Source organism: Microchirus variegatus (assembly GCF_963457635.1).
Source record: "Microchirus variegatus genome assembly, chromosome: 17".
Taxonomy (NCBI): domain Eukaryota; kingdom Metazoa; phylum Chordata; class Actinopteri; order Pleuronectiformes; family Soleidae; genus Microchirus; species Microchirus variegatus.
The window spans coordinates 12,995,384-13,023,214 of NC_139818.1; the positions used below are offsets into that span (position 1 = coordinate 12,995,384).

Consider the following 27,831-nt stretch of genomic DNA (forward strand, 5'->3'; position numbering starts at 1 on the left):
TACCAAGGTACATAACGGGGAAATAGAATGCAGGAAGCTCTTCTATCCTCATGAGTCCTCTCCACTGTTACGAATCAATACTCCTGGAGTAATGGAATTGTTCTTTTCTTTTTTTGTTGTTCCTTTTCCTGATGAGGTTACCACTTCACTTTGCTTCATTTCTTCAGAGGCGCAAACTGAACTTGACTACAAAAGATTTGTTGTTGTTGTTGTTGTTGTTGTTGTTGTTGTTGTTGTTGTTGTTGTTGTTGTTGTTGTTGATGAGTGCTGTGCAAATGTGGATAAAGCCAATAGTTAATAGAAATGATTCACCATCCTTCCCACAAAGTGTGACTCACAGAGAGATAATGTCATTAGTACTATCACAGAGGAAATGCAGGGATTGTTTTCTGTATAAATAAACGCACACTGATGCGATTTTTCATCCTTGAACTTGTTGTTAATTCAACGGCAGAGATAGAAGTGGAAGAATATCTCAAGCTCTGGAGGTTGAGTGTTGACGGTTCATTTAAATTCAATGTTATCGACTCTTCTTGGCAGAGTTTTTTTTTTTTTAAGTCATATGTACGTGCTGCGGGAGATTTGTCTCATTTTTCCTGTTTCTCAAGTGCCTCCCATGTGGATTGTTGTGGCATGACACAGGTTTTTTGGTATTTCTCTGGGGCTGCTGCAGCTCAGGCTCCATCAGCATGACTGATCTCATTTATCCTAGTCGCATCCAAAGAAGCCCGCGGTGTCTTCGGTGGCAGGCAGCACTGTTAGTGCAGGAAAAAAAAAAAAAAAGCACAGATCATTGAGCTGTGCAGCGTGGCAGCTGGGGACTCACATTCTCTGTATGCAAAACTCCAGGGTGCAGGAGATGTATGGCGCTTCATAATGGGATAAACAAATAGATCACAAACCTCCACTGTACTGCATTATTATCCCCTGCACTGCGTTTCATATTAGTCTATCAATAATTCTTGCTGGGATGTCAACCACCCAGTAATGAACTTCAGCAACAAACATATTTGGTGAATCACAGTCAAAGACACGAGAATTCATTCTCAATCACAATATGTTTATCATTTTTCATATAGAAATCCCTGTACGAGGAGACGGAACAGTGTAGGCCCCAAGATGAGAGGGGCAGCCCCTGATGAGGGCTTATTTCTGTCAGTCCACAGCAATGATTTTGTGAAAACCCCGTTCTATTTTATGATACACTGGACTGTTGTGACACTGTAGTTGGAAACCCCCTGACTGGGCTTTGACAGATATGAATATTTCTAAAGCCCTTGTTGATACCAGTCTTTAGATATTATAGGGCTGCCAAATGCTGATGTATTAGGTTGAATTTTTGGCCCGATATGTTTTGGTGGTTTAAAAGGGCATAGGAAGGTCATTCATTATCCTCAGGTGTGTGGAGGAAGCAGACATGGTGTTTGTGTATGTGTATAGTTTGTATCCTGATTTACCAACGTTGTGTAACAGAAAGTAATGTGGATCTGAAGTGTACCTGTGGCCGGCATGTTCAGGATTAGGATTAGACATTGATTACTTATTTGATACTGAACACGCGTTCTGGAAAGTTGGCCAAATCTTCACACAAAGGAGCCAACATTTTTAATGGTAAAAAGACCGTGCAGATGGGTTGAATACAGAGGTCAAATTCACTATCATTTATCGGTGCGTGTGTGCAAAAAGTTTCTAATTCTAATAAAATTGCTTTAACATTTATAGACCACCAGTTATCATCTGTCTCTTCTGCTTTCAGGCCCAGTTGTTTATGCATCAATTCAGTTCATGTTTGGCCATTTATTTTATAATTGCCTCTTGGAAAATGCCTCTCGGTAATAATGGTTCTTTGCAATGCCAGGCTTTTCAGAATATCTTTATAGCTCAGATAAAATTCAATCATACTCACGTTTTCCCTTTCCATCGTGTAGCTGAAGCCCCCCTGCCTCTACCTGAGACCTCAGAGAAGGTGCGCTCAATGTGCTTAGTGCGCGCATACTTCTTCGCCACAAATTAGTATTTTGTGTATTTTTATATGTAAGTAATATCAGTCAATTTCCAGCATTATAAAATGCCAAAAATCAGTCTACCTCAAAACTAGGCCCAATGCCTCTAGCTATTTGTTTCTGTTGAAGACCCACCACACATAATCTCTTGAAATGCCTGTGTATATATCCTGATACCCACTGCTACTTAGTATTTTAAATGTTTTACCAAACCCTTGAAATGCCACGAAGATACAAATGTATTCGCAGAAGAAAACAAGTGCACGTTCTTAGCAGAGAAAGATTAAGGACATGTATTTGTATGCTGTTGCTGCCTCCGCAGAGAAAGAAACTCATTCTGTAAATGTGCGAGGAAAACTCATCACCTCGTGACATCCATCTCTGTGACTTACATTTTCACCCCTTTTACTTGTAATTGATTTCTTCTTCAATTTATTAATATAGCCTATGGAGTGCCTGGAGCACAACGCTAGTTACCCGAGGTCCACCAGGGCCCAGATCTCCTCAGATGAGCTGCATTAACAAGAGCATTCGAGTCACGTATTGATTACGGAATCAATGTCTGTTTCTCTGCACCGTGCTCACATGATTACTATAAAATGAAGCAGCATTAAGCCGTGAGATGAGTCTCCCTTTTCAATCTAAATTTCAACGGGCTCTTCTTTGATTGATTGTGTGTAATTTAAAAAAAAAAAAAAAAAGTGTCACCAAGTAGCTGTTCTTCATGACCAAGTTTTGTTTAGTTTTTTAATTGATTAAGCTCACATCAAAGCATAAAACATATTGCACTGCGAGAAGTTATATTATTGTCTGCCTGCTGTCAGATATGGATATATATGTTTCTGCAGGTGATTTGAAGGAAAGTGAGACTCATACGTTCTCTGCAGATATGAATTCAGATAGTGAGGATTGTCAAGGGACCCTTTATATCTGCGCTTCTGTCATTGTCGCATCACTACGAGTGGCTCTGGTAATAAGTTTGTATCCTTCCTCGCAGGCACTGAATGATTCTCAATCATAAATCATTGCCTGGGATACATTTGATGATAAACGTCATAAATCACGACAAGATACTTCTTTCTTTTCTTTTTTTTTTTTGGTGCACATTATGTCAAACGAGCACATGCATCAGTCTGTACGTTTACCCATTTAAGTTTATGAAAACATTTGATTAAATCACGTTCCTTCAAACGATATAGGCCCAGTGTGTAAGTGTGTCACAGCTTTAATTGAATTTCTCCACTTCACAGTGACGCACGTCAAGTTTTACAGAAAGCAGCTCGACAACAGCATTGATAGCTTTCGGCTACATTAAACATTGATAAGTAAAACTGTGTGTTTAAAAAACTGGATTCTGGATTTCTTTATCAGTGGAGGGTCCTTGAGATTGTTTTCATGCTCGTATGCACGCAGTCGAGCTCATCGGAACACATCAATGGAGTTTATTAGATTTCAGCGGGTTAGTTTGAGTGCAGTGGGATGAACGTTGCAGATGTCAAACCAGTGCTCATCCAGCTCCTTGTGTGGCAGCAGGCCATTTCGTGATAGAAAGGGCCGGCGCCAGCGATTGCGGCCGCCCACCACCTGCCAGAAACGCGTGCCCTTAAGTAGAAAGATGGCATTGTGGGTGTAGGAGAAGTAGGCGGCGTCGATGTTGCCATCTGGATGGTCTCCGCTCGCCACGGGAGGGAAAACGTCTCTGATGTTTTTGGGGAAGCCTCTTGCCAAGCTGTTGGCTTCGACATTGAATGCATACACCTGTTTGAACAGATAATTGTTTTCCCTCTCTTACTGTAATCAATTCAATTACATCAGGAAAAAAAATCACAGAAGAGGTGTTTCTTTGCAAGAATAAATTCCCTCACAATGCAGAGAAACAATAAATCCGCTTGGGCTTTGGTCTCGTCACAGCTTTGGTTATTGTGCATCCAGTTGCTCTGCAAATGTTATTGTTATATTCCAAGGAGGACTTTGCTGATATGACACTTAAGTCAGAAGCAAATTAAAATTGACATACAGATGTTTTCTCTGCGTTAAATCTTTCTGCCTCTGAGCTGAAGTTACATGGCTGCTTCATTATGTGCCGTAGAAACCAACTCCCTGTGCTGTAATAACAGGCCCCAGCTTTCCTGTGTGTCCGTTTGTGGTAATTTAATTAAAAACAACTTTAGAAATTTTTTTTTATATGGCCCAATAGATTCATTAATTGTGAGGTAACATGACAGGACCTGCCTCAAAGCTGTAGTGAGTGTCTTTTAAATAGGAAAAAGCTGATTGAGCTGATCAGCTCCACATGACTTTCTTTCTTTGTGCTCCTCGGCAAAGTGGTGTTTAGAGCTCATGTCGATTTAGTTTATGTCAAGACAGACGGAGGCAACAGCAACATTGCGCTAGTAAAGCAGACAGTTGCAGATGTTAAACCCAGTCAATCAGCAGTTTGATGGGTTTAACATCTGCACATGTGCTCCGTACTACTTGACAGAGCCAACAAACCTCACCAAAACGTACACACTGGGGGCTTTAAATAATGTTCCCTGGCAAATTTGCAATTAATCAAGTAATAAAATAATTGTAAAAGTTTCCTTTTTATTTATTTATAGATTTTATTTAGAGCTGGAGCGTACTTGACATTGCCCGATAAGCAGTTGATTTGACCCACGCTGTCACTTCACCGCTCTTCTATCTAACCTATCTAACAATCCCCCCATGTTAAACCCTTTGTGCCGTTCAGTTTTCAATTTGTCAAAAGAGAAGATAAGGAAAGCGTCCTTACTAGTGTGTTTTTGAAGAAGTAGATGTGGGAGTCTCTGCGGTCATAAAAGGCTGTGTCAATGGGACTGGCGACGCCTGGGAAACCACCGGAGATCGACCTTGGATAGCGATGCCCTTCTGAGTCCTGTTTGAAAACCTTGTCATTCTCAGTGTCGTACCGCCAGAACTGAGTACCTGCACCAAAGAGAAACATTTTGTCAAGATCTCTTTATATCAGTGGGTGTCAAACTCAAATGACCTGTGGGGCCAATGGGTGTCGAATCTGGTTAAGAGGGGGTCTTTCTAGAGAAGGAAATACACAATATTCCATCATGATATCGCAATTAAGATATTCATGATGATATCACACAGAATGTGGAATGATGTATACTTACATTAATGGTGCAATGTTCATATTAAGACAATTATAATGTGGACAACTGTAATTAAAACAAGCTTTGGCCACTTGCCACTGTGTTTAAAGCAGTGGTCTCAAACTCCCGGCCCAGGGGCCACATGCAGCCCTTCCATCGATTTCATGTGGCCCGCCACTGAAATGTTTGTTTTTGATATTCACATATTAATTATTTATTATTTACATCATTAATATTTTTTTATTACGAATAATATGTCTTTGCGTGTCAAAACAAACACCTTTTACCTTGAAATGATGTCAAATATTGTCCCAGATATTTGGGCAAATGTTGTTGTAGCATGATCGAATAATGTGATATCATTTTAAGCTAACGTCGCCCACCCAGACTCAATAGTTGTTATTCCTCACACAGTAGGGCTTTTCTTCACTTGACTGCCGCCTACTGATCAGACTTGAACCTCACATATGAGGTCATATGAGTTTGAGACCCCTGGTTTAAAGGAAGACGAGGTTGATGTTTTCATTAGCCTCTTTTCCACCTAGAGGGGGCGGGGCTGTGTGCTGAAGAACGCTGATTGGTGGAACACATGCACGTCATCAGGAGGTGAAGTGGAAACGGCACCTCCTATAAATAAGTTCCTGGAAATAAAAGTTCCTGGATATGTTGGTGGAAAAGGGGCTATTGCAACATGATATTAAGTGGTGGGCCGAATGTAATCGATTGAGGGGTTGCATGTGGCCGTGGGCTGCCAGTTTGACACCTCTGCTTTCCATAGATTTGCTGCACCACTAAGTGCAATATCTACAGGTTAAATCATGTTACCTTTAAAGAAATAAACAGCATCTCTTGCTCTGGACCACACATGGACATATGCATCCACTCCATCCACAGGAATCCCACGCCAACCAATCTGAAGTGTGACCGGGTCACCATAACGTGTCCGGTTATTTCTGTTCTCATACAGCCAGTACCAGCCGTCTCTCATGAAATACGTGTTGAAGCGGATGGCGACTTCCCCGTACGGTGTCTTCTCCTTCCTGATCCAGTCAAACACAGTGTTGAAACGACCTTTACAGCCCCCTGGAGTAAAGAAAATCAATATTTATTTGTGAGTGTATGTGTCTTTTTAAAGAAAAATCCTTCTTTGGACGTGCATGTCACTGTGTCCACTAGATGGTGTTGTAGCCATGTACCATAGAGGTGCTGTATTGCTTTCCTGTCCATCCAGTCCATCTCAAAGCCAGAGCCATGTGGCAGATAACTGGGCTGCATTATAGATCCAGGTCGGTATATGTGAGGGAGGCCTAAGACGTGACCGATCTCATGAACTGCCACCTTACAGATGGGGGGGGGGGGAACATATGTCAGAATAACATCACCTTCAAAGATTACAGCTCTACTGTAGTATTCTTACTTTGAGAAGACTGATCCCACTGGCAGCACTGGGAGCAGTGAAATGTTCATCATCGTCAAAGTGTATGTCACCCAGGAACCACGCGTGAGCAAATTCTTGACCGGTGCCATCAAACTTCTGGTTACACCCAAGATGTCTTCCTGTGTGGGACATGGGGACAAAGAATTTTAAAAAGGGTGGATATAACAGCTAAAAACGTGTTCATTCTCAATATTCAAGCTACTTATACGCAGTATACACGGTTATATACGGTTATAATTTAATCACATGATTATTTTGGAGATGGTACTTAATTCATTTCGATGCACAATTATTTATTTATTTCCTTTTTTCAGTATAGATTCTCCTCCACTATTTGAAGGGAATGGTGAGGAAAGAGATATTCAGCTGCTGCATTTTTATTTCACTGTATGTTCATGAGCAAGTGAGTTTTAAGAGAACTGCACGTGCCATTTATGTAGAAAATATACATAATAATATCTTCCAGACCACATGTGTTTCATATGTATTGCTTAAGAAGTACCTGTACCAAAGCCCAGCCTGATGTCAACATCCTCCAGTGGAGAACGTGTGTCCTCCACAAACTCCAGCGGAGACACTTCGCTCCACATCCTGAAGGCAAGTCTGAAGATGTACCTCTGCTCGTCGACAGACAGCTGACTGCTGTAGCCTTCTCCAATGAGCCTCCACCTCAGCACTTTCTTAGAAAAGGCCATGTAACCCGTCTCGCTCAGGTCTCTCTTGCGTCTTCTTTTGGACACGACAGCTGCGAGGTGACTCTTCCTGCGTCGCACTGCTCTGCTCTGATGCACGATTGCACCGGTATCAACCACTTGACTGTCCTTGACAATGTCATGCGTGCTGTTGAAGTTGAAGTTGTCTGTGTAGTTTGTGCTGGTGTCGTTGAAAATGCCTGTGAGGACACTTTCTGTGTCGTTAAAACTGAATGTGTTGTCTTCTGAGGAGTTTGCTGCACCAAAAGATGTAACACTGGTTATGTCATTTTCTGTACTGTTGCTGTCAGTCTCATTAAAAGGATCATAAGGATTGCTTTCAGTATCTAAGACACTGCTATATTCAGAGGAATTCAGGTCCACCTCCTTGTCAGGGACGCCACATCTTGGTTTGTTCATCGCCAGCTTTGTTGCCTCATCAAACACGCCTGTGACGGGCAGGCCCGATATCTTCTGGAACTCTACAAGTGCTGAAATAAAAGCTTCGCTCTCTTGATTCTTTTGGACATCTTGATCATCCTCTTGAGGGGAATCCCTTGAATGGGACACCGATGTTCCCTCCTGGATCATGACTTGAAATTCATCTGGGAAATCATCATCATTGAAGTCTGTGTGTGCACCTTCAAACTGGACCTCCTCCCAGTTCACTGGCTTCATAAAACCATATCTAGAGAGAAATAACTATTACAAGACATGGGTTTTAGTTACACTCTGGATCCAGTCATGTAACGCACAATATCAGGTGTAAGAAAGCTTACAAGACGGTGAGCAATTACCTCTGCTGAGTACTCATCAGTTATAACCTCAGCCTCGTGAGAACTGAGTGTCCGGACGTCAGAATGGTCCCGATTGTGGAAGAGTTTCTCTGCACCAGCTGAGCTGATGCTCGTCAAAAAAAGCGGAATTATCAACTGGTTAAATGTCAGCATCGTGGCATTGGATAACTACTGTGAATAAATACGTGATAAGTGATGTGGCGGCTTGTGAGAAGCCAGTGTTTTATAGGGCTCTCCTGACACACCTACCCAGAAGGTGCGACTCACTGGTGGCATCCCACTTTTCTCACCCTTGAGTGAAGAGCAAACAGGGCCTTTTACTGTCTGCAACTGATCGACCTGAGTGCATTGTATGAGTGTGTGATACGCGCTCCATTGGTTTTAAATGCACTGAAGAAAGAAGTGAAACCTTTTGCTTTCATGTGAATAATGACAGTGTTTCAGGGCAATCTTGACCTCCGCCAACACACACACATAAAACCGAATAACCACTTTACAATAATCACACTGTGCAAACTTTATTTTCCCAAATATACAAAACTGACGTGGCATAATATTGACAATACATTCATTTCCATGTTTTTGGCTTTTATAATTTCTCAGTGTAAATACACATGATAAAACGAGCAGATTAAATAATGCAGACAAATAATAAGACAGATAAATAATATACAAAGTGGACGGGATTCGATCTGTGGTGGCTGGTTACTGAAGAGCTTTGGCCACCGCTGCTGCCAGGTGTTCTGCTGTCGGCTTTTCCGCAGTGCAGCTGACACACAGGCCTTCTGCTGCCATTGCATCTCGTGTGGTTGGGCCTATGGCTCCAAACTGGAAACACAGACATTTGATTTAAAGGCACTTTCAGAGACGTTTTGGAGCTCTATTCATCGCTTTTGATGAGGAGGCTTTACCTTTATCTGACTCAGTCGTTCACCCGACAACCTCCGCACCACTTCTAGGCAAAATTTCACTCCTGATGGACTGAAGAAAGCTATGCTGGCAGGAGTTCCCTGTCAATGCACAGACAAATGAGCATTTTTGACATTAAAAAAAAGTATTATTTTAAATGTTTTTAATTGTACCTGCTCCGTGAAATAGTTCTTCAGATTTTTCTCCAGATCCGGATGTTCCGCTGTTTGATAGACAGTCAATGTCTCTAGGGGCACTCCTGGAAACAAAGAAACCAATCCCTGCTGTGTTAAAAGGTACCGCAATTATTATTTTATAATTAATGTAACCCTGTGGGACTCTAACCACCTTGAGTTTTAATTGTGGAACAAAAAGGGGGGAAAAAAATCTTACCGTTTTCCCTCAAAGCCGTAGGCAAGACTTCTCTTTTGATTGAGCCACAGGGGAAAAAGAGTGGCAGAATATTTGTGTCCTCTCCTGAGGGTGTGAGGAGAATTAAGTGAAGGGTCATATTAGTTCTCTGATCCTTCACAAACCTTCAATTAAAATGTGCCGCATTGATGTAAAATTACAAAATCATAGCGTACGTCCAATTATCACGCGCGAGAGCACGTCTGCCGTCCCCGTGTCCTCACCCACAGGGTTCAGACCTAGATTTTGTACTGTGAATAAAACACAAAAAAGGTATTAATGAGATATGTAATGGTGAGATCAGCACACAAAACAATAATTAGGAAAACTGACAACAAAGAGATCAAACTGCTGACGTGTGTACCACATACAAAGGTGAAACACACGTCAGGATTGCGCTGCACCTGCGTCGCAGCAAACTGTGACTTGTGGACAACCCATTTCCAAATGACTGAGGGCAGTAACATCATTTGACACAGTCCTGTGAGCACCAGGTGCCTGCAACTCTCTAACTCTACTTTTAGAATTGACATAGGTTTAAAAGAAGCACAGTGCAAAAAAAGATGGACATTTAAGAACGGACAGAAGTGTTTTTCCAAATGTGAATTAATTACCTAATGCAGCCGTTGCCTTCCCGACCACATAGATGGACTTAGTGTTCCATTTATCTTTCACAGAGCTGTTCCACTCTAAATCAAAAGTAGGAAACAGAAAACCTTTTTTATCAAAGTAGAAGTCATTGTTAAGTTTCAGTTATCTGTCCGAGTATTGTATCATCTCACCTGCTCTTCTTTCTTCCGTCTCTAAACACATCCTCACAGCTTCCACTGCTCTTGGACTGGTAAATACAAGACCTCCATGTTTCTCTGGTTGGAAAAGCTGTAAAAAAAAATACAGCCAAGATCATGAAATGTGAACACATAAATAACGAAGAAAGAAATTATTTATTTTAAACAATATCATTTACCGTATCTGATAAGGTGTTTAGTGAAACAAACTTGAAGGACAGCACAGGAATAAGGGTGGCTTTGTGACCATGTGACGACAGCTCCTAGAGAATTGAGATGAGAGTCAAACAATGCAGTACTATAGTTGTTTATACATGTGCTTTTCCAACTCAAATATCCCTAAACATGTCAACATGTTTATATGATGCTCATACTGTGATACTGCAATATATGTAATGTAAATATCATTTAAAACATGTTAACGTGGAAAACCTGCATCTACCTTGATGTAAGGATCAGGTCCAGACTCTCCATCTCTAGGCTCCTTCAGAAGCAGCACGTGCATCTCGATAATGTCACGTGAATAGGCAACCTGGATATGCAAGTAAACAACACCACAAACAATTATGGAGTATGAATGCTGCAGTCAAACACTCAGCTTAATACATAAACACTGATGAGAGTGGGTGTGAGATACACAACAAGCTCAGCTCCACCCTAAAACTGTCATATGCCTCCTGCTGATAACATTACTGACTGCAGCCAAGCTATCTGTCACAGAATTTTAATGCGCTCCTTACAAAGGCTTTTACAGTAAAAAGCCAGCGATCCAAGCTGATTTGTAAAGGCATCGCCATCCGGTTTTCAAGATAAAACACTGTATCTCTGAGTGCACGTTTTGCACACAAAACAGAGGGTTTCCATTATTTTTCCATTCAAAAACTTTTTGAAAGGAAAAATAATGGAAATCCTCCCAACTATGTTTTTAGAGACCTATGGTTGGACTTTGAGTAACTCTGTAAAGGTGAGTTCTGTCATTAAAAGTCCAATATTCACTACTGCCAAAAAAACATCTAAAACTGTATGGTACAATTGTGTCATTTATAGTATGCTAGTAGTCATCATAATGTCCTGAACTTGAACATTTTGATTTTTAACTCAAAACATCTCAAAAACTGTACTTTCAAAATGTCTGATATACAGTACACTAGTAGATATTAATGTGCTGAACACAACTTTTTAATTCTTATTCAGAACTGTCAGAGAATTGACTTTATACAGTTGCTCAAAGTCCAGTAATAAGGTCTCTAAAAGATAGCTGTGAGGATTTTCATTATTTTTCCAATTCAAATAGGTTTTCAAACGTGAACTCTGAGACACTGGGGCTCTCAGTGTTTTATTTTGAAAACCGGATGTTCGTGTCCTTTACATGATCGCCTGCAAATTTACTGTTAAATCCCTTGTAAAAATGGCGTTAAAATTCGGCGTCAGATAAATAAACGAGTGTCGTAGCTTGAGTCATTAACTGTTGTTACAAGTACTGCACTGTATGTAAGGAACAAATAATAACCAACAAACCCTGAGGTGTGCAGTGGAACATCTAATGTCTTCTCGTGTTATTGTTTACATTGGTTAGACTGACTGACAGATCAGCTAAAGAAACCACCCCTTTAGCTGTACATACCCGTTATGTCGAGCGAAAACAATGTGTATATTTCGGTATAATAATAATAAATTTTTGACAAAAGCAGACAAAAATATTATACAAAATGCGTGTACCTTGAGTTGCTAACACAGCTGAGCGGATATCCGACTCCGGACACTGTAGGAAGGGTACACATAACAGTGGGGATTTGACTAGCCTCTAAAAAGATAACGTTTATGTACAGATAAACACGACTAGATAGACGATTGTTGTAAAGATTTTAATGATATATTATGCGAATACAAATGTATAACACCAATATTGTATGTCTGTTGTAGTTTGAAGAATTGCAACCCCTCTTTGTAAATGGTTTGTTCCATTTTAGTACTGGGTGACAAGACGACATTCCGGCTCTGACGTTAGCTGCGGCAAATAGGAAGTCGTCGGTATTCAGAGCCGTAATGGCGGCTTCACTGTAGTATATTCTCAACGCTGTGTTGCTGAACTCTCACCTCGGCCCCGCCCACTCCGTTGACACGCGTGTTATCCCTGCAGCATGGCTTCGTCTGCTAAAAAGAGAGCGGTTGGTTTGGGTGAAAATCCCGAGGAGAGTGATAACAGCTCGGATGAGAATGTGGAGGACGATGGCGACTCTGGAGATGAGGACAGCGAAGCATCAGATGAAGAGATCAATGAGGTAAAAGCACTGGATATTCGTTGGTTGGCCTTGCTAGGTAGCTGCTTAGCTAGCTTACCCAGCTGTCGACATGAGCAGTAATTACTGTCAGGCAGGTTTGAAATGTGTTTATTAGATACAATGGGATAACTTTTTTAAGTTACATTGATGCATGAGTGTAATGTTAAGTTTGCAACTTTGCATTGTAATAATTTGTATAAATCGACTTTGCTTCATTTGAGTGTAATGGGATATGCTCGAAAAAGTACATTAATAACAAACACACATGCCGGTTTCAGTTGTTAATGTTGTTCTGCGTTGTTGTTGTTTTTTTATTTATGCAGGAAGTCATGGTGGACTTTGAAGCCCACACAATTTCAGACGGTGACTTCAATGGCATTAAGAAACTGCTGCAACAGGTTTGTACTGACTGGTCACTTTATTAGGAACATCAGGCAAATTCAGAGCTGTGTCTACTGTTCTTCCCAGAAGTTTGATGCACTTGAAAGGATGCTAGTTATGAATGCATCGTTAATGTACCACTTTCCATTGGTTCTAATCGACTTCGATTTGGTGACTGAAAGTACAATGAAGTCTCTCTGATGTCCATTCAATGAAGTTGATTTGTGACACCATTCCTAATCGTACTGGAAATAACCATTCGATTAGATTTTATTGATGTCACACTGTGGAAATTCACTGGATTATTTACTTTTTTTTTCTTACACAAGGCTAGCCTCAAGCTTCAAATTAAGGATCTAGGCTGTTTTTATTAAAGAAAAAAACAGCTCATAGTGTAGTTTATTCTCAGATATGTAATTTCTCAGTGGAGCCATTCTAGCCATTCTCCTCTGATCTCTTTTCAGCCAGTTGTTTCTGTCACTGAATGCTTTTTGATCTGTAGCAATTGATTTTCAAATTGCATTTCAGAGGTTTTCCTTATTATGTGTTTAGTCACTATATGAGTTTAGTACTTGATCAAATGTAATGAGTTTGGCCAAAGCATGACCCCACTGATGTTACCTCTGTCATGTTTGGATGCAGCTCTTCCTAAAGGCCCGTGTAAATACATCAGAGATGACGGACATCATCATCCAACAGAATCATGTGGGAAGTGTCGTTAAGGTGAGCTGCTAATTTTTTCTGCGCTCATCTGAAATCTAACAGGTGAACTTTCAGATGTTTAAACTCTGCCTGTTCTTTTACTTTGCTCCAGCAAGCTGATGTACCGGAGGACAGTGATGACGACGACCCGAATGAAGTATTTGGTTTCATCACGATGCTCAACCTAACGGAGAGAAAGGTAGAGACAGAGATGCACCTTCCTGAATAATGAACACCGTGAGCTGCGGCCCGTTTTATTTGAAGTGTCTTATGTTGTTGACAGGGTGTGCAGTTTGTGGAGGAGATGAAGGAGCTGATCTTGGATCAGTGTGAGAAGAACTCCACCCCCAGCTCAACGGTACAGCTGGAGCAGATCCTCGAAGACACCAGCAAGCCCGTGGGCTTCCTGCTGAGTGAGCGCTTCATCAATGTACCGCCACAGATCGCTCTCCCTCTACACAAACAACTCCAGTAAGTTCTGCTCTGTTGACGTCGGTGCTAAATCTACTACGAATAGCCAGCTGAATGACCTTTTTATAGGAATGGAAATAAAAGGCATCACCATATACTTAGATTGTGTCAAATATATTAATTTTAATTATACAACATCCATTTTTACTGCTTGCATCTGAGCTCTGCTGTATTTATATTCAAGCTGCATGTATGTACTGAAATAAAACTGCTTCAAAATTACTTTTAATTTGGGATGCTATCATTACTAAGCAGTCTAATTCTGAGGGACTTGACTTTGTGCTAAGGTGGTGTTTTAGAATAAAGAAACTCAACTGTTTTTCCACATTTGTTTTCATCATGGAAAATTAATGTGACATTTCCTTGTCAGGGTCCTTTGTATGGTCTTTATTTTCCTGTGTAATATTCATGAGGTGATAATTTGTGTTCAGTTTGTAATGATTGTGAGTCCAATTGCTGAATAAGTATCTGTAGTGCATCGGTGCTTTTAACTGTCAAAATTAAATTGGTTTTTGGAAACCTTTAGTGTTCAGGGAAGTAAATGAATACTTCATTTTGTCCTCCAGGGAAGAAATAGCTGAAGCTCAGAGGACAAATAAGCCCAGTGAGAGATGCCACTATTGTCTCATGATCAGCAAGACCTGCAAAGAGGCAACCAAGAGTATTCCAGCGAGAGGAGGTGCTCCCAAAGAGGAATACATATTTGTTAATGCAGAGGAGGAGTTCTTCTATGAGGTAAATGTTTAAGAAATGTTTATTCATCACGCCCCATTATCGATTTAGCTATTTGTGAGTTAAATTGCCAAATTTGCTCTGTTGCAAATTACCTTTTCAATAAAATAAATAAATAAATAATGAAACCTTTGCATTCATGTAGTAGTAACCGTTTCCTCAATCCTCCATACAGCAAGCCATCATGAAGTTCCACTACTCGGTTCAGGAGGAGGCAGACACCTGTTTGAGTGGCCGGTGGTCATTTGACGACGTCCCCATGAAGCCTTTCAGGACTGTGATGCTGATACCCGCAGACAGGATGCCTGCCATCATGGACAAACTCAAAGAATATCTAACGGTGTGAACTTAAACAATAAACCAAGTCACTTATGAACACACTGAGGACTTTCAGGGTCATGGAAATGGTTCACTGCTCTTAAGACTCAACAAGAAATATTTGTAATGGTTTCTTTTTTCCCCCTCACATATCGTAGATTTAGATATTTAGAAATTACGCAGGAGAAAATGACAGTATATCTTTGCCCACAGTGCAGATTAAATCACAAATATAAGCATTATGTTAATGACAGCTGAAATGGATAATGAGTCTAGTCTCATACAGTAGATGAAAGTGTGTCATTTACTGACACTTTACTACAATAAATAACCGTTCCTGATATCTGACATCACCTGATTGACAGTTAATTTTCACAAGTTTTGATGTGGTTTTTTGGACATTAAAATATCTACATTCATTTGTTGTGCGTTTGGGCCAATAACGCCAGTCTCTTGCTCCCATGATACCGATTACCTTGATAATCACAGGCTTTCTTATGTGAATTTAACTAATCTGCAATGTCGTACTACTAACCTGAAGAGAAATATGTATGGAAATCTGAAAGAAAAGTCCTCTTTATATAAAGTTACCAAGGTGAAAAGCAGGTGAAAAAGGAGACAAAAGACTTCTCCAGCAGCTTGCATTAATATATCAAATCTAGGCCATCTATTTGAGTCTGCATCTTCCTGGTTATGTGCAGAGGAGCTTTAAAAGGGATGTCTTATTTTAAAAAAGCAACAGAAAACAGCCATCTGCAACACCTCTGCTCCTCTTCAATGCCTAAAAATCTTTGAGCTGCTGGGATATTGCTATTTACACAGACAATATTCTAATATCATCCTTTAATGAAATGGAATACAGAAGAGAAGACACTGCTGTGTAAACAGCATTTTCTGATTAACCCAAATAAGGTCATTTTTATTATGTAAACATGAAAAAATCGTATGTCTTATAATCTTATAATGTCTTATAAAGTCTAGCAATGTTATTTCAGAAGTTAAAAACCCATTTGTTATGTTTTTCCACCGTAAAATACCTCATCAGACAATTACTTAACCCACTGAATGCGACGGAGTTGCATCACATCAACTTTCAAGTCATAATTCATCAATATCACAGTCTCAGGTTTGCTCTGACTATAAGTATTATATGTGCATTTTTGCATTGGAGTCCAGATTCTCACAAGTATCTATTCAGTTCATTGGATCACACATCTGTCGTACGTCTGCGGTGTCGCTCCGCAGCCGCTATTGGTGTCGCCGCCGATTGCTGCCGCTTTCTCTTTCTCCTCTTTATGTTTTCTGGATGTGTCCGGGTCCAATATGCCTTGGAGTATGTCTTTGCTTTCACTGGGCGGAAGGTTGTAGAAGAAGTACATCGGTGCCATTTGAATGAACCTGAAATGCCAAATACGAATGAGATTATTTGGAAAAGATGGAAAAACAACAAAACTTATTTCTTTTATCCTAAAATCAAATTGTGGTAGAAAGACTAAAATTAATCTGACACATTCTGCAATAACAGAAATATATCTCCAGCTTAATGCCTATAATCATTAATAATGTAAACTAAAATATATTATTTGTGGCGTGATCTGGCAGTGGTCTTAAAAAGTGACAGACTTACACTTGAGGGGACATTTCTGAGACTGTTCTTATGTAGTTGTTCTCTGACAGAGTGTACTCGTGGAAAACAACCCACTCTGGCAGTCCAAGCTTCTGCGACTGAGCCCCGTAGATGGAGAGAGGGTGCACCTGGGCCATGTGCTTGTGTGTCAAAATGAAGTAGTTTCCCGATCCGTCCACATCTCGAGCAATCTGTGAAAAAAGTGCGAACATCTGTCTGTGTGGCTCAACTTCATCACAGGAAGCAGATTCATCAATAATTTAGTTTCCACATACCTGCATGAAGAACCCGGCCATCAGAGCCCTTTTGACGTTGAGGGTGTTTGTCTTGGTTCCAAAGGAGGGCTCGGAGATGGGAAGTTCAATCCTGTTCAAAGTGTCAGTCAACTCTGATCTAATGGCCTCGGATGTTTTCAGGGCAGAGTGATCCAGGAAATAGGTGTCACACCACTTCTCAATGCTAACATCTGGGGGAAAAGACAAAGTCGATGTTTCTCAAATGGGAGATCAGATCCACACTATGGATAACAAATTTAAACCTGATGCAAAAAAAAGTATGACTGAATGGAAATGATAATGAGGATATGATCAAAGTCGTTGCAACTTTTATTCCAATAAACAGTTGCATTAGCTTTTTGCCAAGATCTTGTATTTATGATGCCGTTGGTCCACTGTGTTGAGTCTGCTCCAGCACATTTCAAAGATTCATATGTAGCAGCCAATACGCCTCCTGAAATAATTTGAGTCTGATGAATTCTGACATCTACATCCTGGATTATGCTTGTCAAACCTGGCTAATTCAGTATATTTAAGTAGTCAGCTGACCTCACTGTACAGCAGACTGGCTCGTACTGTAGATTGGAAATATTAGAGCATGGCCAGTGTATGATAACACTACTTTCACTAGGCTTTTCAGATCACTGCTGTGAGGATAACTTGGATCACTTCTGTTCCTTCAGAGTGTCTTACGTTGATCTCTCTGGTTTTGTTTGAAGGCGTTGTAGATGTTAATGAGGGTGAAGTGATCGCCTTCAGGGTGCTGGAACTTTCTGTGGCACCGGACCGCCTCCAGGGTCAAACCAGCAGATGGCTTCAGGAAGCAGCTTGGAGCTAAAGGACAAGGAAATGATGACACTCGCCGAGACAAACCATTCAGACCAAATGCCTTCTGGTTCAGTGTCCTGATGGGAACGGCTACTTTCTACATCATCCACATGGTGAGTCTATGAAGTAAACAAATGATCTTTATGCTACGTGTTACCAAAACTTGTTCTTAGTATTAAACTAGCTGACCACGCGGCACATACATACCAGACAGCATTGCTGCGATTGTCAGCATCTCACTCGCACAGTCGAACTCGCACGACGCCAGCAGAGCTTTAGCCATCTGAGGGTCCAGAGGGATTTCAGACATTATGATGCCAATCTCTGACAGGTTGCCATCATCATCCAAAGCTGCGAGGTAGTCGAGCTCCTCTAATGCCTGCATGAGACCCTCAGGATCTGCCAAAATTAATGCAGAAGTATGGTTGTGTTTTTTAACAAACTCACAAAGCAGTTGTGATGCCACTGAACCAGTTGGATCAATTAGCTAAATGTCTTTGGTCAGCACAGCTTGAAGGTCCAGTGTGTAAACTGTAAGCGATATTATTTTCATTTGGCAGAAATTGAAGATAAAATATTATGCTTAAATTGTTTTAAGGAAAACCCTTAACCAATAATCATTTATATTTATATCAGGAGCTGGGTCAGCACTACAGAAACTGCCATTTTGGACCACCATGTTTTTACAGTAGCTCACATTGGACAAACTCAACATCTTTTGAGTTTTGACACTTGAAAATGAATGGTGAAGTGAGGGATATTCAGCTCGCAAAATTTTACACACTGTAAAAATACCTAGGATTTACTTTGGGTATTACTCATTCTTAAAAGTCACTGTGGCAAATTCTTCATTTCCTGGCTTAAGCGCCTCCTAGTGGTAGCATAAAAATTATTGTATTGTATTATTTTATCAGGTCATAGTTTTTCAGTGCTTCAACATTGAAGAATCTTCTCAGATGAGAGGTGAAACATCCTCAAGAAAAACTTTGTGTTTTGCATAAAGATACATGTATGACATTCTTTAGTCTGCACCAATTTCTGATTTTGTTTCCCATAAACAGACATGTGTCCTCCAGATTACAGTTTGCAGCATTAACATTCTATTTCCACTCCAAAAATGATCCATGCATATTTGGGCATTTGTCATTGTTGTTCCAAGTTCTGCAAGAACCAAATGAATGTTGTGTGTACTATCTCTTCGTTGCACTTGTTTGACGCCATCCTAATGAGCGACATGTTGTGTAATCGTTAATGAGTTGGCCTCTTGTGGCCTTGTGCTGTTCATGTGAGTTTAGGTCAGAGCTCAGACAATAGTTAGCAGCATGGTCTTGTCAGCTCAGCTAAATCAAGGCTGACTGGGCCCAAACAGCTCCACAGAGCAACTCATCTCTACTTCCTTCTGCCAAAAAACATTACTACACATGCACACACATTTCTGGTTTTGTTTCAGGGTGGGAACCTGTGACCCCAAAATGTTTGTGTGCATTCTGTTCCCTCACCTGGTTGGTCAATAAATTCACACTGTCCAAGGCCAGCAATCTCCATCCTTTTTAGGAAAAGAACTGTTGGTGTAATGTTGGACTCTAGTATCTGTGAGGGATTCTCTGCAGGAAGCTCACTCTCCTCTGGATACAGGCAGAAACATTTACCTAGGGGATAAATAACCTACATCAATAACCCCAAAATACCCAAGTTTCTTTTGTACAGTGTGAGCTTAACTTTAAAAGAAACAGAAACGAATGTTTATACTCTTTTCTTCACCCAGCAGATTGTCATACATACCTGTAGGTCCAGACAACTGCTTGCGTATGCCAGCCTGACATCGACTGATGGGTCGAACTACCTCTGAGTTCGCTCTTATTCTTGGATTGTACACCTACAGTAGATGATAAAGTCAAAATACTATTTAATATCAGCAAAAAGAACTCTGGCCTCTTACAGAAAGTAGTAACTTACCATCTTTTTCTGGACTCCTGTGTCAATGACAAAGTTGATGGACTCAATAGCCCACCACATATCCTCCCCTTGTTGTGTCGAGAGGAAAACTCTCCTGGGCTTCTTGGAGCCTTGTTGGTTGGTCATGAATGGCAGTAGCCCTTCTTGGCCTGGGTTCACGACCAAAGGCACCATTTTACCCAAATCTGCTCCTAGTCTGGTGCATTCTCTCTCAAGTATGCTTTGGGCACAGTCCACCTCCTGCAGCAGAAGAGAACATTTCATAAACACATCTTAGCTTGGAGCCCAATTATACCACAAATGGAAAAAAAACATTGAAAATAATGTGTTTTACCTTAGCGGAGGCAAAAAACACAACCACGTCTCCATCCTCTTTGGCTTGATGTATCTCCAGCACCAGTCTCAAGGCTAAGTAGAAATATTCTTTGTTGTCGCTGTTACTGTGGACCACCTCGGCAGGATGTGAGGCCTCCAGCCTGATGAGCGGGATTCTGCCGAAGTGGCCCAGCAGCTTGTCCGTCATGCGCTGGACGGCGGTGATGACCACCACTCTGAGTTCGGGCCTCTGTAGCAGGATGCCCTTCAGGAGACCCAGTAGTATGTCTGTGCTTACTGTCCTCTCTTGGGCCTGGTCAATAACTATGGCCCCGTACTGCTCCAGGAAAGGGTCTGACATCATTTCTCTGAGCAGCATATCATCAGTGCAATATCTGAGAACATTTCAGCGGCACAATTGTCAACTTTAACCTTTTCACATCTACAATAACACATTTTAATCTACTTTGGTTGTTGTGAATACTGATATAGTGTTCACATCCAGCATTTCTGGCCATAATTCATAGCAGAGTTGTGTTTCTGTCCTGCGGGTGAGATACAGATTTCACTCCCTTAGCTCTGTTGTTAGTCTCCAACCAACACCTCAGAGAAATGTAACTGCCAAATACTACTGTTTATGAAAAGCAAGTGGCTATAACGGTTTAACCTTAGCTTTTTTTGGCCTGAAACAAGGTCATGGCAGTGCTGAGACTGAACAAACAAGACAAAGGCGGCACAAAATATTGGTTCAGTTTATAATCTTCTCATGAATGTACCATTTAGGAATGAGGCATTTTATTATCTGTTGGGAGAAGGGGCACAGGGTTACTGTGGATTGTGCATCATAATTTATCATAATTTCATAATTTATGTTGTGAAATTTTATCGGCACTGAAGCTAAATCTGTGCATGTACCGTGATTGATGTGAAGGAGGAGCACAGGCAAGGAGCAACTCGAGAGCGACAGACAGTTTGTGGATGATATTCGAGTGTCAAGTGCTGCTGCTGGCTGCATGTGAAGCAAGACACACTGAGAGCTAGTCACAAACCTGAGAACAGTGTCAGGGGAGCAGCAGGTCTCCAGGGGGATGGTGTACCCCACTTCATGGCCTATGTTTACATCCATTTCATCAGCAACACGCAAGGCCAGATCCACAGCCTGCTGCCTGTGGATCTGTGTGCACACAACCATGCCGTGCTGGTACTGGGCTGACAGACAGAATTCTGCACACCACTGAGGGATCTGAAAGAGAATAGCCAATAACTGTTGTTTACCTTGCCTCACTTGGTCATGTCTTTAAAAGGCTTTGGATGACTAATTCCATTTAAAAACACTTTTTATGTACATCAACTTGGCATTGAGTGGCAGGCATCTTTTTTTTCGGGATTGTGCCAAGCTTTTGTTTGAGCACACACAGTGACAGGAGATATCCTATGGTATTATCCCCTCATAATGTAAAACTGCTTTGGCAGCATGTGTCGGCTCCAGCGGATCAGGGCTTAGCAGCAGGAGGTCCCTCTCTAACACTGATGCTGAAGCCTTTGTGTCGGCTGACTGGCAGGCATCTGCCTGTGGGCAGCTTGTTCACGCAGGCTCATGCCATTGTGACACTTCAGTGTTAAGTAAATTTAAAAAAATATAAAAAATCGAACCTGTATGAAAGAAGTAGTCTGAGCAACTGTGATAGAAACAGGGTTAAGCTTTTGGTATGTGGATCCAGTCTCATGAGGAATGTGGGAAAATAAAGGGACATGCCATTTATTGTTATGTCTTACAAGCCCAAGCATTTTGATAATGAGGGTATATCAGCTGAATATACACATATAAAAGTTTTATAAAATCCTTCTGAAAAATATGACATTAGCACCTGAGACCATGTTTAATACTTTATATTTACAGCACTGTGGTGGTACCCTAAAAGTCTAAGGGCACCACCAGCTGTGCCGGTCTCATTCTGTAATCTCTGGCATTTGGATGTGAATGGTGTGACTGGAAGATGGTGTTATTTATGAGTCCATGAGTTCAACTCATACAGTATGTTATGCTCAGAGGTGGAAAGTAATGAGTTACATTTACTGGCATTACTGTAATTGAGTAGGTTTTTTGTGACAGGTGAATGGTGAATTGGCATTAATTTGGAGATTAGAGTCACTTTATTGTTAATATCAGTTCTCCTACAACAAAATTGAGTTAGACATCTAACCCTAAAGTGCAAATAGTTACCGTCCAAATCAATTCAATAAGTGAAACAAGCAGGTCAAATGTAACTAATTTGCAAAATTCAGGCAGAGCCTCGGCCGCCATCTTTAATGACAAGAAGGCTGTGACCTTTGGCCCATTTTGACTGATACATTATGTGTTTACATATTGTATTTCGTCAGCACTTTCATTTGTAAAGGTTTGTCTTTAATGAAAAAATAATTAATGTGAGATTTGTGTCCCCTTGTCCTCTTTGCGCGACACTAGAAAGAACCCCAACCTTGTTGTTAAAGTAACTAAGTAACTTTTACTCTGAGTACATTTTAAACAAGCTACTTTTTTACTTTAACTTGAGTACATTTTTAGACTTGTACTTTGATTTATACTTGTACATTTTCAAAACAGTGGTACTTTTACTAGAGTATAATCTTGCAGTACTGCAGTATCTGATAATGCTCCAGGATGTCTTGAATAAACCTGGTGTTATTGATTATTTCTAGACATAATAGTGGGACAAACACGGTCCCACGGTTTAATGTAATCCGCTCCAGGTTTGTGTTGTTTTTGTTATTCTAGAAACTGCAAATTTCCAGGATTTCCTATATGTGATCTAATAGTGAATGAGAAATAATATGATTGTATGGTCATTATAACATTGCTTAAACAACAAATCTAATGGTGGCCTCATACTTTTCCCCACAATACTGTATTTGACACTTGATATTCAAACACCATTTACCTGTGTACTGCTCCCAGTCTTTGCTGTCCCACACACGACAGTCAGCTGGTTGTTTACCAGCGCGTCCTCAAACTCGCACCTGACCTTCCACACAGGCAGCTTCCTCCTCTCCTTCAGTAATTTGTAGTAACGCGAGGAAAAGGGCAATCCGTCGAACTGATTTAACTCCAGCTCATCGCCAAAGCCAAACGACTCTTCCCCGGGACATTCGACATTCTGGGTGTAAAAGTCTCCCTCCGCTGAGTTATTGTCCTCAGACATGTCACATTTATCCTCAGTGGGAAAAGAGCGCTCGACAGTTCTGTAAAACAAAAAAAAACAACAACCTCAAACTGCGAGTCCATTCATATCAAAAGATTTACTCTAATATCCGCGCTTTACTGCGGAAACTGTGTGACTTCATTAAAGTTTTTAAAGAGTCCAGTTGAAGGCTGTGACTGACGCGCAGTGCGCACCGGTGCGTAATTTCTCCCCGGCGTGGCTTCACATGTCTTTTGATTCGCTCATAGCTCCGTGGTTCTCAAACTGTGGTACGTATACCATCAGCGGTACGTGAGCTTCCTCTAGCGGTACTTGGAGGAAAAGCAGAAATACTGTTCTACTGTATTGACTATAAAATAATATACAAAATAAATAGTACATTCAATTATAATAATTGGAATCAACTTATCTCATCTGATTTCACTACAACAGTGTGTGACGTTTACTGAGGAAGAGGATGATGATGGGAGAGAAAATGATTTTATTGGGAATAAATCTGCCTCCTGTGAAAAGTCTGTCATTGACTTTGCTCGACCTATTAGCGCCGCTGTCTTTTAACGTTGGTGATAATGGTGTTACTTCAAGAGTTCAATATTTTGGGCTGAAAAGTTTGAGAACAACTGCTTTGACATATTAATATTTTTTTTTGTGTAAGACACATTATGCAAATCGATAAAGAAAATACAGATGATGACCGTCTTCCTGCAATAGTGCAATGCACAATTTCCATGAAATAAATAATTTATAGTCCACTTAGTCACAATAATGAGATAGTGTCTTACATAAGAAGGGACTTTTTTAATGATCTATTATGAAAAACACCTAATTAAATCATAAATTGAATTCATAAATCATTTAATTTAATTTAATTCATTAAATCATAAATGTGGATTCTTAAAATTCTCAAATTCATTTGTAAAACCATATCATCCATATAATTCTTTATTTTTTCTTGTTAGATGAAAAACACTTCCTGTATGGATCGACCAAATTTGCCCTTTTTACTTGTTCCAGGCACTATTCCATAGCTCTTAATTTCATTATTGCATAAACAGAACCCCTTAAGGTACATGAGAAAATAAATATATATTTCAGTTTCTAATTTTTTTGCATTTTTTTCACCTCTTGAAAGGTTTATTCTAGCATTTATTTCCTCTTTGTTATTAAGGGCTTAAGAACAAAGGGTGTCACATTTTATCAAGTCCTATGAGACATATTTTGCAGTATGTAGGTGATCATGGGCTTTACATTAACTGATTGCTGTCCAAACAAAGTAATCGTTTTCATACAAATATAGTTGAGCCATTTATGATTAAAATACTCAGATAAAATCAGTTAAAATCAGATGTTGGCTATTTGCATTCCATCTCCCTTAATCCCCCTTTTTAATGACAACTACCGCTCTGAGTGTGATGGTGTGATGTCGTCCGAGGCAGGTTTCGGTGACTGTGTCCTTGTTACTGTGTGAACGAGCTTTGATTTGATATCCCCACATTTATTTTCTGTACTGCATCCTTTCATATTACTTTTAGACATCTTCAGATTGTTGAAAAAAGGTCAGATCACTACAGTTGTCAAATTAAATGGTTAAACCATAAAGAGACTGCTGTAAAATGTTAAATTAGACTTATTATATAAAGTACAATACCATGGTTAATGGTTAATTTCCATGTTCTGGTTGTATTTCAACTCAAGCTGAAAAGAAAGCCTAGAAGCTCTTGAGAGAAAGGTTACCTTTTGTAGATACAAAGCGATTCTGGCTTTATAATTTGTAAGACTCCAGCTCCTTTTGTGCATCAGTTACCTTTATCATAGAGTTGGCAAATTCATTTTATTTCACTCTGCTTGAAAACACACATGTGGTGTAAAAAATAGCACTGGACACACATACACAAAAAAACAACATCCAAAAATGTTTGTCTGTTTTAAAAAAACAAACTGTTTTTACTAATACTGTTGGAGTGTTCAAAATACCACGATCAGACACCGACACATAACGTGTTTTCTTTACATATAATGGTATCAAACTGTTGCCATTTGAAAAAAAAAAAGAAAAAAGCATTCCATTCTATGAAAACGTGTCCAGGAACATCATTTACAGATGTAGTGTACAGACTCAAATGCAGTCTGGACACAAAGCACCGAAAAAGCAAAGTAACAAAGAACTGAATGTAAAACTAATTTGCTATTCAAATAAAACAGTATCAAAAAGTTAACACACATCCCAAGTTTAGTCCATGTCAGTTGTCGGCCGATGTGTTTATAAAAAGCAGTGCTTAAAGGAAACGTTGCTCATTGTGAATATGCCGCATTGTAATCCAGAAAAAATACAGTTCCACTGCCACATCTGATTTATGCATCAACAGGATGTCAATAAAAAACTAATCCCTACAGCTAGAGACATAAAAACTGCAGTGGATGATTCGGACGGACTGAACTCAGTATCAGTGACAGAAAGATCTGCAGTGTGTCCTTGATGAGTGATTCTGTCCTTTCCCCCATCATCAAAAATTGAAAAACCTTTGGAGCCAGACACCCGGTGTGGTGTTACATACCAGTGCCTCAGTGACATAAAGATGCCCACAGCTTTGAAACAGTCCTTCAGTGGTTCCATGATACAATCCTGGAGGCACGCAGACGAACATAAAGGGAAATTTCCAACGCACGTGAACTTCTTCCTCGGAGCGCTTTCCTCTCTCTGGGGTACAAACGCTTGCTTGATCTCGGCTCATTTTAGATCCATGTTCAGTTCATACCTCAGTACCCAGAACCCTCAAGTGGGCTTCTTGGGTCTTGTTAATGCAAAGGACATGGCAGATCAGTGACATTTCACAATCCCACTTGTCACCTTTCTGCAATATTAATGAAGAAGGAGTCAGACCTGCATGACAGCTACATTTCCAGGCCCCTCCGATTCCTACACAGTCACATTGCAGAGCTGCTAGAGTAATAATAATAATCATCCATCCATCTTCAACCGCTTTATCCTCCACATGAGGGGAAGGCGGGGTACACCCTGGACAGATCGCCAGTCCATCACAGGGACACATATAGAGACAATAATGACAATAATAATAATAATAATAATAATAATACAGGTGTTTTTCTTTTTCAATGGCTGTAGCAAGACTACACACAGCTTCAATTAAAAAACCATTGAGCTGCAAATGAACGAGAGGTGTAAACTCTCTGTTTTCATCTGTCGTGGCACAGTTTCCCTTCTTCTCCTCCACAAATACATGTCAGGACCACATGACAATAAGTCTACCCTTATAGAGAATGTAAACGTGGTATATAATTGGATACAGCCGAGGTGTGCGAAGGAAAGAGAAGAGGGAGGCGGCACTGCGACATTACAGATGTCAACCGTCATAAAACATGAAAGAATCATGGCCACACAGGACAGAGAAAGAAAAAGAGCAAGTTGAAGGGAAGAGGAGGCGGAGGCAGCAATGTAATATTATGGATGTCAACTGCCATAAAACACCAAAGAAGAAGAAAGTATATCATTTGATTTGTTCACTTTATAAATAATTAATAAGATGTATAACATGATTGATAAAAGGGGCAACAGTGAGTATTTGTTGCATGCCAAATAGTGAGCTTGTTTGCTTAACCTTTTATAATTAGTAAACATTTTCATGATTCATTGTGTGGTAAGAAGCCACATAATCTTGCCAAATAGTGAGACCATAAGGAGTGAAATCTGCCTAAACTTTATTTCTTTATTAATTATTCATTAAGTGTTGTTGATCAATTTGTAGACCGTCTATAAAAGGTATTATTGTTGTAAAGTGGTACCGACATTTTCACACATCATCTCCAGTCACTCTCCTTCATGAAGATCAGTTGACATGGTTAACAAAAAAAAGAGAAAGAAAAGTGAAATAGTTTCAAACAACAAATTTAAAATTTCTACATCACTTCATGTAGTAAAAAAGTGTCTGGCACAGTGCACTGCGTGGCAATAAATACAGAATATAAATACTTTACATGTACCTGAGCTCAGACTCGTAGCACCATTCAGAGACAGAGCACCAAAGGGACACGGCAGGTGTCCTGATTCAAAAGTTCAGGGATGCCACCATACGTTAGTTTTTTTGTAAGGTTTTCAGAGCTTTTGTATAGTGCAATATCTTTAGTGTCTCAATTACAACAATGTCCCTTTTGGCCAAAGTCTCAGCTGCTGTATTTGACGTTGGCAATTTTGCAAGGCTTTGGTAGTGCTGGAGGTTTTTTGGGACTGGGTCTGGAGAGAAGGAGAAAAGTATCGAAATGATGTCTTTTGTGAGGTATACAAGCTTCATTGTTGTTTACATAAATTCAGGCAAGACGAGTACCCACCTGTTGGGGTGTGGGGTCGGTCGAACAGGTCTCGGTACACAAGGTTTTGGTGTTGGGCCACAAACAGCAGAAGGCCCTTGGACGATGGTATGGCCCTTCATTACATTTGGACTTTGAACCAGGCGAGAAGTCCTTGGATCAGCAGGAAGGGGCTTTTGAGGAGGACTGGGCTTCTCCAACTCCTGACAAAGGAGAGCCACACAAACATAATGACAGAGATTCTCCAGCAGGTGGCAC

General features: G+C 40.4%; 5 protein-coding genes across 5 annotated transcripts in view; 1 reads left to right on the forward strand and 4 right to left on the reverse strand.

Annotated features, from left to right (window-relative positions):
* Window positions 1-3,455: 3,455 nt before the first annotated feature.
* On the reverse strand, window positions 3,456-8,211 carry mmp21 (matrix metallopeptidase 21; the record flags this gene model as incomplete). The annotated part of the gene is made up of 7 exons (XM_083903359.1): window positions 8,056-8,211; window positions 7,069-7,960; window positions 6,546-6,685; window positions 6,325-6,466; window positions 5,954-6,211; window positions 4,777-4,949; window positions 3,456-3,761 (listed from the first exon to the last, which is right to left on the reverse strand). The coding sequence occupies exons 1-7, from the start codon at window positions 8,206-8,208 to the stop codon at window positions 3,456-3,458; spliced, it is 2,064 nt and encodes a 687-aa protein (XP_083759485.1). The 5' UTR covers window positions 8,209-8,211.
* A 385-nt stretch (window positions 8,212-8,596) lies between these two features.
* On the reverse strand, window positions 8,597-11,917 carry uros (uroporphyrinogen III synthase). Its single transcript, XM_083903434.1, has 10 exons — window positions 11,883-11,917; window positions 10,606-10,695; window positions 10,343-10,426; window positions 10,158-10,254; window positions 9,990-10,064; window positions 9,552-9,626; window positions 9,358-9,441; window positions 9,138-9,223; window positions 8,967-9,065; window positions 8,597-8,883 (listed from the first exon to the last, which is right to left on the reverse strand). Exons 2-10 carry the CDS (start codon window positions 10,666-10,668, stop codon window positions 8,761-8,763), a joined length of 786 nt encoding a protein of 261 aa, XP_083759560.1. The 5' UTR covers window positions 10,669-10,695; window positions 11,883-11,917; the 3' UTR covers window positions 8,597-8,760.
* A 355-nt stretch (window positions 11,918-12,272) lies between these two features.
* On the forward strand, window positions 12,273-15,468 carry bccip (BRCA2 and CDKN1A interacting protein). The gene is made up of 7 exons (XM_083904249.1): window positions 12,273-12,445; window positions 12,769-12,843; window positions 13,469-13,549; window positions 13,641-13,727; window positions 13,812-13,999; window positions 14,566-14,734; window positions 14,907-15,468. The coding sequence occupies exons 1-7, from the start codon at window positions 12,305-12,307 to the stop codon at window positions 15,075-15,077; spliced, it is 912 nt and encodes a 303-aa protein (XP_083760375.1). The 5' UTR covers window positions 12,273-12,304; the 3' UTR covers window positions 15,078-15,468.
* Window positions 15,469-16,248: 780 nt separating this feature from the next.
* On the reverse strand, window positions 16,249-23,250 carry dhx32a (DEAH (Asp-Glu-Ala-His) box polypeptide 32a; the record flags this gene model as incomplete). Its single annotated transcript, XM_083903666.1, has 11 exons — window positions 16,249-16,447; window positions 16,677-16,867; window positions 16,952-17,142; window positions 17,645-17,785; window positions 17,987-18,178; window positions 19,279-19,428; window positions 19,562-19,655; window positions 19,736-19,975; window positions 20,070-20,445; window positions 21,100-21,293; window positions 22,990-23,250. 11 exons carry the CDS (start codon window positions 23,248-23,250, stop codon window positions 16,249-16,251), a joined length of 2,229 nt encoding a protein of 742 aa, XP_083759792.1.
* Window positions 23,251-27,429: 4,179 nt separating this feature from the next.
* adam12a (ADAM metallopeptidase domain 12a) overlaps window positions 27,430-27,831 on the reverse strand; it is a gene marked incomplete at both ends in the record, with an annotated part of 87,108 nt that continues 86,706 nt past the window's right edge. The window contains 2 exons of the mRNA XM_083904303.1: window positions 27,430-27,499; window positions 27,595-27,776. Of these exons, the coding sequence (XP_083760429.1) occupies window positions 27,430-27,499; window positions 27,595-27,776 (252 nt within the window). The remainder of the gene's footprint in view (window positions 27,500-27,594; window positions 27,777-27,831) is intronic.